Source organism: Anser brachyrhynchus (assembly GCF_964034855.1).
Source record: "Anser brachyrhynchus genome assembly, chromosome: 4".
NCBI lineage: Eukaryota > Metazoa > Chordata > Aves > Anseriformes > Anatidae > Anser > Anser brachyrhynchus.
In genome coordinates this window covers 2,110,744-2,127,622 of record NC_137698.1, presented here as the reverse complement: position 1 = coordinate 2,127,622, position 16,879 = coordinate 2,110,744, and the positions used below count along the sequence as shown (strand labels likewise).

The 16,879-nt window shown below is 41.8% G+C and overlaps 2 protein-coding genes across 15 annotated transcripts in view; one reads left to right on the top strand and one right to left on the bottom strand.

Moving 5' to 3' along the window:
* Window positions 1-16,879, top strand: part of LOC308194826 (uncharacterized protein) — an 82,908-nt gene that overhangs the window by 24,447 nt on the left and 41,582 nt on the right. For 2 of the 7 annotated variants that reach the window (XR_013950900.1, XR_013950901.1), the window contains one exon: window positions 6,179-8,381. The exons of 1 other annotated variant lie outside the window; for it this stretch is intronic. Coding sequence is in view for 2 of the 6 variants with exons in the window: in XM_080591282.1 (XP_080447408.1) it covers window positions 384-510; window positions 6,179-6,204 (153 nt within the window). In the remaining 4 variants the exon portion in view is untranslated. Of the gene's footprint in view, window positions 1-383; window positions 511-1,419; window positions 2,566-6,178; window positions 8,382-16,879 lie in introns of those variants that run through there. 4 more of the 7 variants (XR_013950902.1, XR_013950903.1, XM_080591282.1 and 1 more) reach the window with 4 other exon arrangements.
* Window positions 5,067-16,879, bottom strand: part of LOC308194816 (bifunctional heparan sulfate N-deacetylase/N-sulfotransferase 4) — a 164,473-nt gene continuing 152,660 nt past the window's right edge. For all 8 annotated transcript variants that reach the window (XM_080591231.1, XM_080591234.1, XM_080591229.1 and 5 more), the window contains 4 exons: window positions 15,382-15,491; window positions 11,054-11,156; window positions 10,307-10,811; window positions 5,067-5,550 (listed from right to left, as the gene is read on the bottom strand). In XM_080591231.1, coding sequence (XP_080447357.1) covers window positions 10,692-10,811; window positions 11,054-11,156; window positions 15,382-15,491 — 333 coding nt within the window. In that variant the 3' untranslated portion in view covers window positions 5,067-5,550; window positions 10,307-10,691. The remainder of the gene's footprint in view (window positions 5,551-10,306; window positions 10,812-11,053; window positions 11,157-15,381; window positions 15,492-16,879) is intronic.

Here is a 16,879-nt window from a genome sequence, read left to right as displayed (position 1 = left end):
ATGCGAGGGGGTCTTTGTGGTGTCTAAGGCAAATGAAGACCCTTGTGATATGTCCATCCATGGCTAGTGCCGATGTCTGTCTTAAATGGATTGCAAATCCTGAGTGCCTTTAGGTGTATCGACAATGTGACTGCGGAGAGAAGGGTGAGAAATTTCACAGCATGTAGTTTTCTGACAATTTCTAATTGCTATAGTTTTCAGACAAGTCAGAAGTGTAACGCCAGTGAGATGTTTGCACAAGTTTTATTAACATAGCCACAGATTCTGAGAGGACACACATTTATCTTCCTTGAGGATTTCCCTTTAGAAAATGCTTTTTTTTCTTTTTCACAAATCACCAAATATTTTTCAGATGATTTTTCTGATTTACACTTCTGTTCTAGACACGCTTCTTGACTCAACATTGTTTCAACAGTGACGTTGTAGTGGGAGACCAGCTGAAACGACTCTTCAACCTCTCTGCATTGAGAGGTCCCAGGGGATCGCTGTTGCCATCTGAGCCAGTCCGAGGTGTGAAGATGTTCATTTTGGGGTTCACAGGGTGTAGCATGAGGGTGAGCTCAGCCGCCGTCCTTTTCTTCCTGTGGGATGGTGCTTGGCTGCTGCCTACGCTTCTCCCATGGGCTCGGCCTGGGTGTCGTGACCGAGGTTGCGGCCTTGTCTTCATGGTCAGGCAGAGGCAGCGGTGGCTGTGTTCTCTGTGCCGAGGGCAGCCCTGTGGTGAAATCTCCAAGGGCTGAATGCTTCACAAAAGTAGGATTTTGCATCTGTTATTGGGGAGGTTCATTCATTTTGGATGATTTCTCCTGTTGGACAAGTCACCTTGTTGCCGGATTAGTAGTTGGCTCCATTAAGTGGACGTGCAGAGACTTAACAAAAGTTCTTGGGGTTTATGAAAAATATAGAGCCATGCTGGAAAAAAAAAAATAAAAATCTGCAGCACTACAGAAATGGTGATTTAGGATCTGTGCTAAAAACTACAGCTCCTAGCAGGCTCCCCTGGTCATAAAAATTCTCCGTTATACAGATGTTTTCCTTGCCAAAGCAAAAGCGCTGATGCAAGATGTCACCACAATAAAACGTGTCTGTCAGAATTTTCCATCTCAGCTTGTCCCATACGTGCATGGGGAAAAAATGCTTCCTGCGAAATGGGCTTTAGAAAGACCACTACAACATGGTCTATATTATAGCACTTTCAGTATAGCTTCTGCCAGCAGTCTAGGAAAGCCCTGAAATAACTCTTCTTCAGCCAGATCTTCTAACACCAATGGAAAGAAAAGAGGTGGCTTCCTGGCCATGCATCCAACCTTTGGAAATATGAGTTTTAGTGTTATGCAAAGGTGTTGTCCATTTGAGCATCCCAGCTGCTTCAGATTGCCTCCCTGTATCTCCCTAAGTCGGCAATGTTTTTATCTTCAGGTGTTGGATAGTATCTTTTAAGAAGATTGAAGGGAATTAAATCTCCAGGATCAACTCTCTCTTCCAAGCAGCTGACGAGTTTTAGTGTGTTCATCGTGGCAGTTACTGGAAATAACTGAAGTCTGCAGAGGATGAACCGGGATACATAAAAATGTTCTTCATGCTTAAGATGACAATTTAAAATTTAACTACAACTCCCAACTTAATGATGGCAGATTTACACATGGTGCCATCCAACTCTGTCTTGCTTTATAACTAGGTGGCTTCCCTGAATTAGGGCTGGGCACCTGAGAAATAGCAAAAGTATGGAAAGCCTCATCATGCTCCTGATGTGTGGTATTTTAGTTAACTAGGATATTTAAAAGTAATTAAAGCGTATATAGTTTATGAAATGAAAGATGTTGCCTACTTGTGAGTTGTGATCTTTTTCCTCTCTGAAGGCCAGGAGCATAAGACATTAGCACAGACAGGAACTCAGTTGCTATTGGATTTACAGGTAAAATAGTAGATATTGGTGGTGAGAGGCAGCCCTGAGGAGAGTGGGTAGGGAAGAAAACCGGAGTGGAAGCAGGCTGCAGTACAGCAGGGAAGGCATACTTTTAGGAGGAGCGAGAACAGCAAATAGCTATGACAGAAAACTTTCTCCGTAAATATGATATTCATGAGGCCTGTATATCCACACAGTAAACAAATATAAGCAGGCTCTTTCAATATACATTTTTATTTTTCCGTATAAAAAGCCCTTGCTTCAGTTCATGCCAAGTTTTACTGCCAGGTGCAGTATAGAAATCTCTCATAACAGTCGATGTTGTAACTTTGGAGGCTTTCAACCTCCTTCTCAGTCCTGTGGAGCAGATCAGAGGTCCCAGTGCCTCTCAGGAGGGAATCCAAGTTCAGTCCATGGATTTAGATGAGTGGCAAGCAACTGCTCTGGTGGCTTTTCATCTGGGTACCGTGAGGGGGGATAACAGACACAGACTGCTGAATATATCCACAGCAGTAACTGTAGGACCTCTAACCCCTGAGTCTGTGGTGTGTGGTTCGAGATGTGCCTCGGGCCACTGGAAGGCATGGGTTCCCTACCTAGCAGTGAGCAGTAGTGAGTTTGGCTCTGGATCTTGAACTCAACTTCTCTCCAGCTATGTATTGCAGGGGGAATTTCATATCAATAACATCATGAGGTTACTCCAGCCCTTAGTCAAGATGGGGTAACTGAAAGGTGATTTTTGCTTTTTATTTAAACAGGATTGCTTATGAAATTTTAAGCACTTCACGTTGCAGAACAATTTTTCTTTGCTTACTTGGTGTGATTACACAAAGCTCTGCAGGAAGATGTGCTGTAACTACGGAGTCATTAAACAACATTTTCTGTTGGTGGGTTTGTTCTCTCCTTCATGAGAACATCAAATTGTCATTGATGTTACTGGGAACTGCGCGTCTTTGGACGGCATGCAGATTAATACTGAGATGATTCCCTGGCCTAGGCAAACACAATGAAACAAAAAATATTAAAGAAAATCTCTATAAATAAATGTCTGTCTCGCACTAAGTTCTGTAAGAACTCATTTTCTCAGGTATTCAGCTCTTTCTTGTAATTCAGATCATACTATGAAGGAAAGTCAAATTACCCAGCAGGGAATGTGGCTTACAGATAAATTCTGCAAGACAGCAGAGCGTATGCCAGAGTTAGAAAAGTAGTAAGTACAAAGTCAATTGAATGGCGTGCAATTATCTCCAAAATTATGGGGTGTGTTTTTGAACCCCCATAGATTTTTTTATGGAATTGCAAGTTAGACAGATTAAGGAATCCCACTCCACCCACTGCTGACCTTCCTCTGGCTGAAAATAACCTCTGAAAAAACCCACAAGGATAATTCTAACTACCAGCTCATAAAGCTAGTTGACCTTCTGTGGTGAAAACAGATTTGTATATTAACATGTCACAGTCCTCTTACAGAAGAAATAGGAGTACTATAAAACTAGCCCATGTTTGATTAGACTTAGCTGTATCAGGAAAAATGGCTTTGTAAACGAAAAGTGGAAGTTATGGGTTTATTTAGATATTTTAAATGTGTTTCTTTTTCTCCTCGCTGAACAGCTGCAGCTGACTGAAATGCAAATATCAATCCGGTTTCCCTCGGAAATAGTTAATTCTTCATGAATGGGAACTTGAGTATAAATTACATGTATAATTCATTTCTGTAATTCTATAAATCATTTTCTAACTGGAATTTGGATATTTACATACATGAAAAAGTGGTCTTCCTCTCTTCTCACGACCTGCATACAGAAAGAGTCCCTTGTACAAATGGATGAGATCAGAACTTTATTTAGTGCTTCCAGGCTTCTGTTTGTCTGGGAGGGAATAATCTGATTCCAGAAGCTAGAAGGGAAAATGCAAGGCGTAATGAATGTAATAGAAATGGTAAATTCTTATGAAGAACTCCTCTATATAGTAATGTTTTTTTGTTTTGTGTTGGTTGGTTGGTTGGTTTTTGAGGGGGGCTGGGGATGGGGAGAACTCTGCTATCCTTATATTAAATAAGGTTTCTCTTTTAGGTGAAGATTTAAGTGTTGTTCAGGTTTATTGGTGGGTTTCATTGGTTATTTCCACATGGCTTCCTTTTCCAACCTGGGAATACAGAGGAAAAATAAAACGTGGCCAGGAAAGGACAGGGATCTGTGAGTGACAGGAAAAACTGGCTACATTTGTTCAGTAATCTCTTCATTTAGATGTATAAAGGCATTTGGGATCTAAAGAAGCAGACAGGCAAAATGTCTGTGAGAGCTTTTAAAAGAGCCTAGCTGTCTGACTCAATTGATAGCAAATAATTATGACAGAAAGCCAATCACTTCTTGGTTTCTGAGGGCCTAAAAGTCGTTTTTGAAAAGCAGACTTGAAGCCTGAAAATATTTTGAAAATTTTGCCTACCATGTCTCCCTTGTCTGAAAGCATCAAACAGATCCGGAAAGAAGCCAAAACTGGTATTAAGATGTCTGTAATGTCATTTCTAATTTGCTTAACGGTAAAAGCTCTAGCAAGGCATAATTTGCTATTCTGTAAGGTTTGCACTAAGAATTCTTGCCTGTGATATGATTAAACCTCATTCTGACATAGATCTGTAAAACAAATGAATATTTTATAATAAAAAGTAGAAGCATTATGATATTTTAAGGGAAAAAAAAACCTTCAGTATCTTGTAATTCTGAGTGCACAGTTGGAGACACCTTGGAGGCAATTTACATCAGCTGAAATCAGGCCCTTTTAAGACTCCTCAAGCAAAGCAGTGAAGAAGCCTGGTGTGATTATTAGGGGAAGAACTTCCATGGGGTTGTTTTACCTACAGAGCTGAATATCCACACCTCTCATGGAGGGCAGGCCCATAGATGCGTGCTCTGCAGTGTAACAAACGTGTGCAACAGGCTTGCTTGGATTAATGTTGCCTGCCTGGGAGCTGGAGGACAGGGAGGAAGGCAAAGGATGGGGCTGATGGCACTGTATGTCCCAAAGGATCTGCCATGCAGAGGACTTGCTGAGGCAGGGGATGCTGAGTCAGTGTGCAATGTGAAATATGCTGCAGAGGTTACTGAAGAGCAGATTTTGGCGCAGAAAATGGGAGACAGGATGTAAGGAAAGAAATGCTCTCTTTGTAATACACCATCAGAAGTGTTTATTCTGCAGAGGTGAGAAGAACCAATAATAAGGTGTATGCACATCTATTATTTAAAACAATTCCAGCAAATACAGACTTTGACCTCCCTCACCACCCCCCCAACTAAAAATACTTGGAGTAATCAAAACGTATTTTGATTTTTCTTCAACAAAAAGAATTTGTTCAACTGGATTTGCTGTCGTCAGATAAGGGGGGGGGAAGAGGAAAAAAATAAACAGCTTGGGCAAGACAGTGAAGTTTTTCTTCAGCTCTATCAAGATGTTTTTTGTTTTGAAATACTACAGAAGTGATACTAAATCTTACAAAAGTTATTGAGTCATTGGAACACTGAACACTTCGGAATCTGTGTCATTTGCAAATCCTTGTTTATTTTTGGTAGCTTTTCTAGATAGGACAGTGATGGAGGAGTCAAATCCATAGACAGGTCCACACCTTTGCAGTCACACTAAAGGATGAACTGGAAAAAAAAAAGAGAAAACAAGGGCAATATCAGAAAAGGTTTTGTGCAGGAAAATTCCTATCTTTAAAACAAACAAAAACCCTTCAAGCAACAGTTCCTGGCATATTTATGGAGAGATGTACTAATATAATGATGGACAGGCTAACTTTTAGAGCTAATTTTCATGATCTGATCCTGATGAGGACAAGTATAGCAAGGTGACTATGAGATTTTAGCTCTTTCAGAAAGAAAGTAGTGGTGAGAAAGAGAGCTTCATCATTTTAGCTCTTGGACTATAGTTCTAAATTGCACGTGCAAACAGACCTCCTCCTGACAACAGCGGTGAACTTAATCTTACTTAAATACAATAAAATTGGACACTTAACCTCTGCTGATTTATATACCTGTGTTGTACCTGTTTTGCACAGCTGTCACATGCTTACACACCTATTATAAACATAAATTTTAAACCCATTATAAACATAATTTGCTACCGATGGAAACTAAATGACTAGTTGGGAGTTGATGTGTAAGGTGGCCAGGCTCCGAAAGGAGCACCCCATGCCCTATTTATTCTTGGCGGATGGTTTGGGAGATGAATCATGTTCCACCATCTAACAGGATCTGCCTGTCACATACTCTACAGATGCGCTGTGCTGGCTCAAAATTTAACGCAAATGAGAAGAAAGAAGAGGAGGGGGAAGGAGGAAGGAAAATACTCAGCCTTTGCCTTTGTATTCAGGGCATGTCCCTGTTGCCTTATTATCACATCGGAGAGCCTGGACCCATCAGTGCTTTCATTACACCACGTTTTCCTCCCCCAAGAATTTATAATGCTGCCATCTTAATTTGTTTGGGGGACGCTTGGCAGTCTGATCCCATCTCAGAAAGAAAATTTGTTTTTATTAAAAAACATCTATAAGCAGTTAATCTGGCAACTTTCTTTCTTTTTTTTCCTCTAGACCTTGAGAGGTCAATACATAAAGAGAACCCCGATTACATAGGCTTGTTTTTTTTTGAGGGCCGAGGTCCTGTTCTAATCGTCGAGCCTGCTGCTGTATGTAGACTCCGACACCTGTGTCAGCTTGTGCAATTTTATATTTCTTGGGGCCGGAGGTGCGGGAGAGCAGGGCAGGGGGAGACCCCCGCAGTATGATGAGATTGAAGACAACGCAGCCCCACGCAGGGCTGGAGGTGGGGACGGGGCACAGCTGATGGCTGCCGACCGGCACGCGTGGCAGTAGGCCCGAAAGCCCCAGCCATGGTGCGGCACTGACTGAGATGGCGGGGTGGGAGGAAATTGCCAATCAATAACAGAAATAAAGCTATTGATGGATCTCCAGCAGGGATAAAGCTAGGTGAAACGTGAACCACACGGACTGTGCTTTACAAAACTAGGCCCTGGGGTCAGCAAGGGCCTGCTAGAGTTAATGGGAAGACTCCCAGTGGTCTCACAGGGCAGGAGGTCAGGTCTTTAGTGTTGCAACACCACCTCAAATCTACACAGGAATCAGTATTTGCAGGGGAAGGGGAGGTAACTGCAGCTGTAGGCCTTCAGTATGTAAAACCCCTCTTGATTTACAGCCTGCACCATGTGGAAGTATTGTGGAGATGAATCCTGTAGCTTATGAATAGGAAAGAAGGCCCGTCGTTATCTTTCACAGCTATAGCCCCCTTGCCGTGAATAAATGTTTCATTTTTATTGCATTTGTTTTGCTGGTCTTTAAGAATCCCAACAATTACATGGTCAGCGATATCAAAATCATAAAAGAAATCGAGATCATTTATAGCTAGCTCACAAAGGCTCTTCTATAATACGCTGATCTGGAGAAATTCTGTGTTGATGGGTCCTATTACGAGTGGAAGGAATGAAACTTTGAAATACTGTTATTTCATCTTTATATGACACATAATGAAGTCACTTCAAATGTCAGTTTTCAATGGAACATGAGATCTCTGGGTAATGCGATGCCCATTCAAACTTGAAAAGTAACAATGAGGTACAAAAATGTCCAGAGTGTTTTAAGGACATGATGCTATTACAGAGCTGAGTGTTGGGAAGACTTATTTTTTTTTTTCCAAATGAAAAGCTAAAAACAAGAAAGATTTTTTTCCAGATTTTATAGTATTTGCCTCATTTCCTTGAAAAAATCCTGAAACAGTTTTAGCTTTTAATCAAGTAGTTATGAACTCATCTTTTAATTAAGGATGAGCCACTTTTAATGCATTTTAACAGCTAAAATTTTATGAAAGAGTTGATTTAGTTATTTTTGTATAACTGATCCTTACTTATTCAAAGCTCTCATCAAACTAGTTGTCTTTGGCATTATCAGTGCTAAAAGTTAAAAGAGCATGAATTTGCATCAGAGTATGTAACTGACTTTATTAAAAAAAAAAAAATACATGTAAGGTTCCTTTTATTTGGCATCTACATTACCCTAGATCATTTTGAAGAGTTTTCCCTACAAAATATAACGTAAAAAAAATGTATTTTTTCTAAAAAAAAACCCAAAACTTTAACAAGACAAAACAAAATCATATCCTTCTCTCAAACCTCCCAGTCTCTGCCTCTGATGTCCAGCAGCTGTAGCAGTGAGATAAAATGCCACCTCCTTTTCAGGTGGGCCGTACCTCTGAACAAGTTGTCTCCTGACCTTTATTAATCAATAAAGAAGAACAGCCAAGAATAATCTCATTCATTTAAGAAATCTACTTTGAGATGAGATGAATTGGGTCCTAGAAGTGCTATTTCCCTCCATCACCTATAAAATAAAGCAGATGACTCATTTATACGAGATAAATCTCATTTCAGTATTTAAAAGAAAATATGAGATTGGGTAACATTTGTCTTTCAGGCTTTCCTATAGATTGATACATGTCCCTGTGCACATAGGCATCGGACTGGTGGCATTGGATGTGTCGTGCTCCTGCAGCAGCAGGAGATACCTGACATTGTGCCATCCCCACCCCTGCTGTGAGTCCTCCTGCAGAAAGAGTGAGGGCTGAGATGGGGAGCGGGAGCACAAGGGGCTGCATGGGAACTCAGTGCTGGTTGCACCTCAGCCTCTTCTCTATGCAACCCCATGGGCTGCGTGTGCGGGACCACGGAGGGTAGTGCTAGCTGAGAAGAGGGCTGAAAAGGCATGGGAGGAAGAGGGAACTAGGTGCGTACTGATGGGCAGTGGTGGAGGAAAGCGGTGAAGGCCAGGTGAGAAGAAACACTGTGGTGACATGTGGCGCCAGAGGACACTTGTGGGGAAGTGCCACCACTTTCCAGAGCAGGGTGGGTCCAGGATAACTCCGGGAAGCATTGGAGTTGTCAATCCAAAATGAGTTAGTGTCATGACCTTGGTGGACAGTCTCATGACTTAGGAGTTTGACAGTGCTAAGATAGACATCTACATGTATCAACTGGATTTAAGCCTAAATTAATTTATTAAAATGCCCTTTAATACCATTGTCCGTGACGTGCATTAATTTGTGCTGCCCCAAGGGGTAGCTCTGACTCTGAATTCATGGTGCAGCCTCGATGTCCTGTTCTGTTTCCAGAGCTAAGACATAAGTATCGAATTTGTGGAGGGAGAAAGCTCAAAGCCTCTGCAGCACCTGAAATGGCCTGCACCTAGGAACTAAGACAGGGAAGTCTGAAAACTGAAACTTACTCCATTTTGTGGTGCATAAATAACATGTAGCACAGCTTTTGTTTTCTGGAGAAAAAGTGTTACAGGGCTAAAATGCCTAAATGATATTTGTTCACCTAGCTTAAATTTCACGGTGAATTTCTGCCCAGCCTTGTCAATCCTGCCCACACGGATCTGAGAAGAAAATGCAGTTCATAATATCATATTTTTGATAACCAACTCTTTCATTTATCTATGGGCACAAAAACTGGATATTTAAAACTAAGCGTATATTTGATCTAGATGCACAATGTGTAGATACACAGGCATGAAAACATATTGTATGTGTGTATAAGACACACAGTGGATATGCTTGTGCATTCAACTCCGTTAAAGTCTGTAGAAAGAGTCTGTTCTTCAGCAGGCTTTGTAGTTTTTTTCAAAGCCTTAATAAATAGCTTTGGTCATTAAAACTTTTTTTTTTTTCTCTGTAATAGCTTTCGGACCCTAAATGACTAACCTATTCTCTTCTTTTGAAGGCTTCAGAGCAAAAACATTGCTTTCCAGTTAGAAATAAAATTGTCAACATTAGGTTATTGTCAGTATGCTGCTCTAATGGCCTGTTCAGCTTTTAAAAGGTTTTGATAGTATTTTAAGGAGTCCCATGGCGTTTTGAAAAGAAAATGTGTACTATGACTTCACATCTCAGAGGTCTGTCACAGCTGCTATAGGAACTGAGCAGGTATGATGAAAAATGCAACTAGGTGGCAAAGTAGTCCTGCCAAGATGAAAGTGAATGGATTTCATTGAGATCTAGGAGGAGAGCCACCTCACCGTGTTGCACCTCAACCACCCACACAACTTCAGTAAATTGGGATACATCTTGTTTTGAAGGGGGAAAAAAGCAACAAAAGAAAGACCACAGACTATCAGCAGTTATTACAGGAATCCCAGGGGAGTAGATTAGGCAAGAACTTAGCCCACCTCATTCTGTGGCGAAAACAATGATAATAGGTTAATATTGCATATATCATAACCATCAGGGACCCTGACTGCAAAGTGTTGAATTTCCCCATAAAATGATAGGACACCTTGCATGGCTGGGGGAAAAAAAACAGAAATAATCAGGAGAAAAACACCAACAGATGACCAACCTCACAGTCCAGCGAGATGTTCCCATCCTTTGCTCGTGTCCTGACAGACTGCAATTTGTCATATACACTGAAGTCAATCTGTCCTACATACAGTTTCTGGTACTTTCCGGTGAACAGAGGAACTAGACTATGCACGAATCCGGGTCTGGATAAAGAGTAATGCCACGTAGCTCTGTATTATTTCCTGGAAGCTGACAAAAGGGATCAATGCTAGTAACTGTCAGCGCGTGCATATAAACAGTTGTTGGGGGTTTTTTATTCTTTTGTTTTTAATAGAAAGAGCGTTATTCATGAGGTCCTCTACTGACGATCACAGGTGAGTCGGAGAAGCAAGGGGTTTCATGGTGAAGGAAATTGTCCTTAGCTGGTCCCCTGCCGTTGTGTGCTATCTGACTTTCTGCAGTTCCTGTCTCAGCCAGGAGGGCAGGGGTTGTCCCAGCCTGTGCAGCAGCTTGGACAGTTCCACGTTGTGGTCTCGGTAGTAGCTCGACAGGAAAGCTCGGGACTGGGAGGAGTGAAAACAACACAAACAGTCAAACAAGGAAGCCCACCCCACCCCAGGTTTTGCTGCCTGGCAGCTGCACTCTGCTCCAAGGCAGAGGCTCTTCTCATTCAAAGCTCATTAAAAGCTTCTGGTTTTTAAATACAGCAAGACAGTGAAATAATAAAAATATTTATATTTTAGGAGTCAAACACAGTGTGCATATTGAAACAGAATCTTAACTTAAATCTCTGCAAAGCCTTTACCTCTTGGTCCATGGGTGGGTATTTTCGACCTTTGCTTTTTCCCAGGCACTTTGTTTTCCCTCCTTCCAATAACTGGCACCAAAAGCCCTTCTGAGGGTCAAACCTATAAAGGATTATATTGCATGAAATATTTTACTACAGAAGAACCTCCCAGCTACAAAACCATCAGAGTTAGTCAACAACTATGGTTGGCCACATCTCTGGATGACGGAAATACTGAAAACAGGGTGGAAAACTACTTTTCTCTCTTGGGAAAGCTCTGGGAATTTAATATTGTCCACAAATTCACCTTAGGAGAGGCTCAAGGCAACAAGTTTTTCACGCTGGACTTTACCTATGCTGTCTATTTTTTATTCTACTAGCCCAGCATATAGGGTACATGTTTGAAGTGTTGCTCTATAGGACGCCAGTCACGGTCCTGAACCACAGCCTCAAGGACCTTACACGGTTCCTTTCCAGACCGTCACTCGCATTTTGTCGTCTGGTTTTGATTAGAGATTTTATCCGTGACAGACTGCTCTGTGTGTCCAAGCAGGATGCTTAGGTTTTGATCAATTGACACTTGAACAAAGAACCTTTTGTTGGAAAATTACTGGCCAGGCCTTTTCCTGGAAGTACGCGCGCGGTATCCTCAAGAACATTATCACTGTGCTCAAGGAGAGCTCTCCACATGGCCAGCAGAAGCTGATTACATTGGAGGTCAGTACTGTTAATGGGAGAGAGGTTAAAAGGGGCGATCTGATCTATTTGCCGGCTTTGACAGACACAGACTCAATCCTTAAGTATATTTATATAGAAAATAGAGTGTGATTGTTGCAGGACTAAGACACTATGAGAAATATAATATTGAAATGCTTTATGTTGATTTCTGAATGAAATAAGCAGTGCTTAGGTCTTCTGAAAGAACTGCTGGTTGTTTGTTGATAGCTTAACAGCACCTGAGAAGCTGGTTGCGCCGTATCATTAAATCTAGATATCATTTTCATTCCAAAGAAGACATTAAAACATAAACTCTGTCTTAGCAATCTTATCTGAAATATGCAATTTGATTTTGACGTCTAAAATTCAAAGATATAGGAATTTTAGATTAAGGCATTAAAACACATTCACTGGGGAACGAACAACATGCGATGTTAAGTTTTGAATTTATTGCTGTGGGACTTGCAGCACGCATAAAACATTGAGAAGGTCTGTGTTTCTGCTACTCAGCAGATGTTTGAAAAGGATGAAGTATAATTGGCTGGAACATGGAGTTAATTAGTTACAGACTACCTTTCTGCCCTGGGTCTGTCTGTATGACATGGGTGCACCTGCGATGTGCTGCTCTACAGAATTGAACTAATTTCTGGAGAAGGGTGAACCTTCTTCACATTTATTTTTTTTTCTTGCCCAGCCTATTATTGCAGGCCTGACCCTTGTTTCCTAAATTGTTTCAGGAGCTGTATCAATTAAAAACAAATAAATCATTGATTAAATGGATATATTGATGATAGTCTCATTTCTACTTTGGCCTTTTCCATCTGCTCATTGCATACTGAAGTAGTTTAGCTGGCTTCCACTGATTTCCCAAGAGGAGAAGTAATGTAGTGTGCCGTGTAAAAGGAAAACTGCTAAACTATGCCCCAAACAATATTTCTGCCTCGGAATGAGCATATTGAACATTATTAAAAGGTGCAAATTTGGAGAGCAGGAGAGAAGGCTTTTCAGGATAAAGGAAAAAACATCCCAGGCTGAATTCAACCCATTGTGTTCAGGTATTTCAAGCTCTCAGGACTCCTGTAAACATAATTGGGCAGAATAGAAGAACGTGAACACTGCTTGCTTGTTTCCCTCTCCCAGCACTTTGTCTGGGTATCCCAGTGTATTCATATCAATGCTGTTATGTGTAAAAGCCTTTAAATATCAGTTGATTTTCCCCCTTGTTTTTTACTATTCGAACAAGAAGTGCAGGTCCCTCTTAGCAGCGTGTGGAAGTCATCTAATTGCTTCTCTCTGCTGCCCCTCTTGCTAACCTGGCATGATGTGCACTTCCCACCTCTGCTCTTTCCATGGCTTGACAAGTGGCTGGTGCTCTGGTCAGCCCCTTCCTTGTGCCTGCGTTAATGTTGCTCTCCTGTAAGACGTTCACCTAATTACTCGGGGTGATGAACTTATTGCTCACTAGCATTTGCAGGACTCGGTCCTTAGGCTGCTTTGTGATGACTTCAAAAATCTGTGGTATGCAGTTATTAGACAGTAATGATGAAGAACGATCCCACGCAGTCCTTTTTACTTTGACAGTCCTAGGATAAGCCACTACATTGTTTAATGCATTTTTCTCTTCCATCCTAAATCCATACAGATATGGAGGCTTCCACAACACATTTGCATTCTCGATGTCTCTAAACGGTGACTGCATAATTTTATAGATCTGTTTACAATACATTTTTTTCTGTCCAAACACATACGAAAAGCCAAATTTTTCCTGTTATGTGACTCCACTGACTTTAATTCAGTTAAAGAAAGGAAGATATATGGATGTGGGTGTGTATTTTTAAAAGCATAGCAGAAGGCACTGCAGATGTGCAGCAGCAGTTGTTCAAACACCAGTAGTTCAGCTGTGTATTCCTCCTGTATTTCCTCCACTTCAGAAACCAATGACTTAAAAAATAACACTCTGAAATCCAAAATTTCTCCTCTAGAAAAAGACTGGCACAGCAACATTCTTGAGACTCAGACAATAGCAAGCACTCAGCTCTCAGTTTATACCTGCTGTGTAAGTATAACCCTCCCAGTGGAGGAGACACTGAAGACGGAGATGGAGAGGAGGCAATGCGGGGTAGGAGGAGGCTCAGTGGCCTCGTTTTCCAGCAGTTTTCCTGACTTCAGCCTGCAGGAAGGCGAGGCACAGCCTTTGCTGTGTACCACCCCCTGCCATGGCCGTGGGGCTCTGCCGTGGGCTGGAGGCTGGGCTGGTGCTCTGTGCTCGTGCACTGGTTGGGAGCAGCCTCCACTGTGGCACGAGGCTCCTCATCCCACTGAGTCCCAGTCCCCCCCCCTTCCCCCAGCACAGCTCCTCACAGCTCTGGCCACGATGACGAGATGCTCCTTATACGAAGAGGGTCAGTGCAAAAGCTTCTTACAATTTTCTGCCAGACTAGGAGGGGAGAGAGAAATTCAGCCCACTCCCGCCTCTGCAGAGGCTGTCTTCCTGCAGGGAATTGAAATACGTCAAAGAGAGTGCCACACAGACCATTAATCCTCTTTCATGGGGAAAGCCTTATCCTCCTGGTGGCAAGGATGAGAAATATGATCCGCGCTCATCACAGCTGCCTTTGCTAGATCCGAAGCAGAGGCCGTGGGAAGTCAATCAAAAGGCTTTCACTTTGTGCTGGGGACCTTGATTTGGGCTCCTGCAGAGCACTACAGTCTCAGCACTGGCACCCCAGCCCATGAACAATCAGGCTGCTTGCTCGGTCTGAGGGTTTCCAGCTTCACAGGTAAATCTGAGCTTCCCCCCATGCCCCAGGAGCTTTGCTTGTGCCTGGCACTTCCAGGCTATGTATCTCCCAGTGCTGGCTTGTAATTGCACCAAACCGTAAGAATACAGACTGAACTTGTCCGTGCTACGTGCCTGGCTGCTACCAGGTAAGAAGGCAGCAAAACTGGCTCAACCACTTGTGAAAATAGGATTAGGGAATGGTATATTTAGTCTCCCTTAAAAGCAAACAGAGAAACCTTGCAAGCAAATTAATCCTATCGTACTGAGTATTTCTCTCTTAATCTCTGTCGTTAGGCTTCTCCATAAATGTGACAAAAATCTTTTCACAGCTGGCGCTAGGTGGTCTTCTGCTTCTGGAGACTGTCCTAAGGTTCAACAGTGAGATTTGCAAATGCATGCTGAGTTCTTACATGAACAATTCATGTCGAACCCATATTTTAACCAGTGCAGCAACTAGGAGGGCAGAACAAGGTGCCCATAGAAAACATGTCTTGGGCATCTCCGGTTGAACACTCAAACTTAGCAGATATGTTTTTACATGAACATGGGCCTTATTCTGTGTCTAATACAAACTATTGAGCAGTCTTTTGCTCTGTATGTTGTGTGATGTAGAATTTGCATGTGGAAATGCATGCAGTCATGCAATTAAGTTCTGTAGTGTATTATATGCATGCAAGTTAAGGGGAGACTGGATGTATATTGAACATAACTGTAAACAAAACACAGGCTTTGCAAAATTGTTTTTCTTGTGTCTTTTGTTTTGTTTGTAATTAATGATCGACTGATCTTGGTAGGAGGGGATGTACACTGTGTTTCCATAGGGCAGATGTTAAAGGAACAGACTCACGTTAGAGCTTCGGAGTAATTGTAATGAGGAGAGACTCCAAGAAACTTCTGCACTTCATCCATCACAGTAGCTGGGTCACTTCTTAGCTGCTGTCCATCAATAATTAGCAACTGTAGGAACAAATATGCCAGCCATTTAGAAACAGGACTAAGGTTAACTAAATAATGACGTTATTTCCCTTTTGTGACCTTACTTGTGACATTAACTTGTGATTTTGCACAGCATTAATAACAATCGTATGGGTGAACATTTTTTAGATTTGCTTTTGTACTTTATTCTGTTCAATGTGTATAGGTGGGCACCCTCTAACTCCGTGTGTGCTGTTTATCAGATGAAAGAGTTAAATCTCACAAGCTGAACCTGATTCCCAGAGAATTCTGAGTAAAAGAGATAAGGAAGGAATGTAAAAATATTGCAAAGATTTACAGTGTGTCCATAGAAAATCTGGCATGGAATACGAAAATGATAAAAAGCTCATGTATGTCTTCGAATTAAATGCTCAGAAGCTATACAATTAAACGTTCAAAAGTGATATTGTGGCAATTTAATTCAGAATTACCACCAGCCTATCAACTGTACAGACTTGCAAAATTGTTAGCAAAGGGCTTTTTTTTTTTTCTTTTTCTTTAAATTAAAGATTGATGTGATGTAAAGGTACATTGACCTCCACAAGCAAATGTTAAGAGTATGTATCAAAAGTCTCCTGGAGTACCAGGAGGCATTGCTAATAACTATTCTGGATGGATGTGTTTTATATTTATCGTGAAGGCTTATTATGAATTATTAAGTTTTTGAGTGCACAGGCCGAGTGAATGCACATTACTGAGTGCCCATTAGTAAGCACCGTGAGTGCACTCTCTGCGCACCTTATTAAGAATGAGTGCATTTTGTTGTGTATCTTGTAAAATTAATCACTACAACTATTAAACATGAGTGGTTACCGGTTTTACAAGAAATATGTCAATGTGCCCCTGCATGTTTAATAAGAGGAATGCATTTGCTCTTCGCTGCTGCAGCAGACTGAGAGAAATCTTCATGAGAGGTTGCAGCAGCCCAGGGTGAGGGTGGATAAGGAGCGCAGGTAGTGGGGCACAGGATGCTCGGCACCCTTTGCATGCTCTGAGCTTCCCAGGACAGCCTGTTCTCCTCGGAGCAACAAGCTGGGACGTGGAGAGGAGATGGAGGAGATGTGCCCTGTTAGCTCCTGGGGACACCCTTGCTGCAAGCTCTGCTGCTTTGGGCAGTGCTCCTTTCCCCTTGAGGAAAGAGAAGGATGGCCAGAGATGAAAGAAGAAGGTAAATGACTGAGACTTTCTCCTTGTTACTGGAAATGGGATTGACCTGCTTCTCCTTTTTGTAGTACAGTTGAGACTGTATAAAAGGAAAACTGAGGATTACAAAAAGACAGAGCTTGTATTTCTTGTTTTTTCCTTTTTTTTTCCTCAGTCCCTGAAATGATAAGCAGTGCTCAGTTCTACCTCCATACAGCAAAATCTTG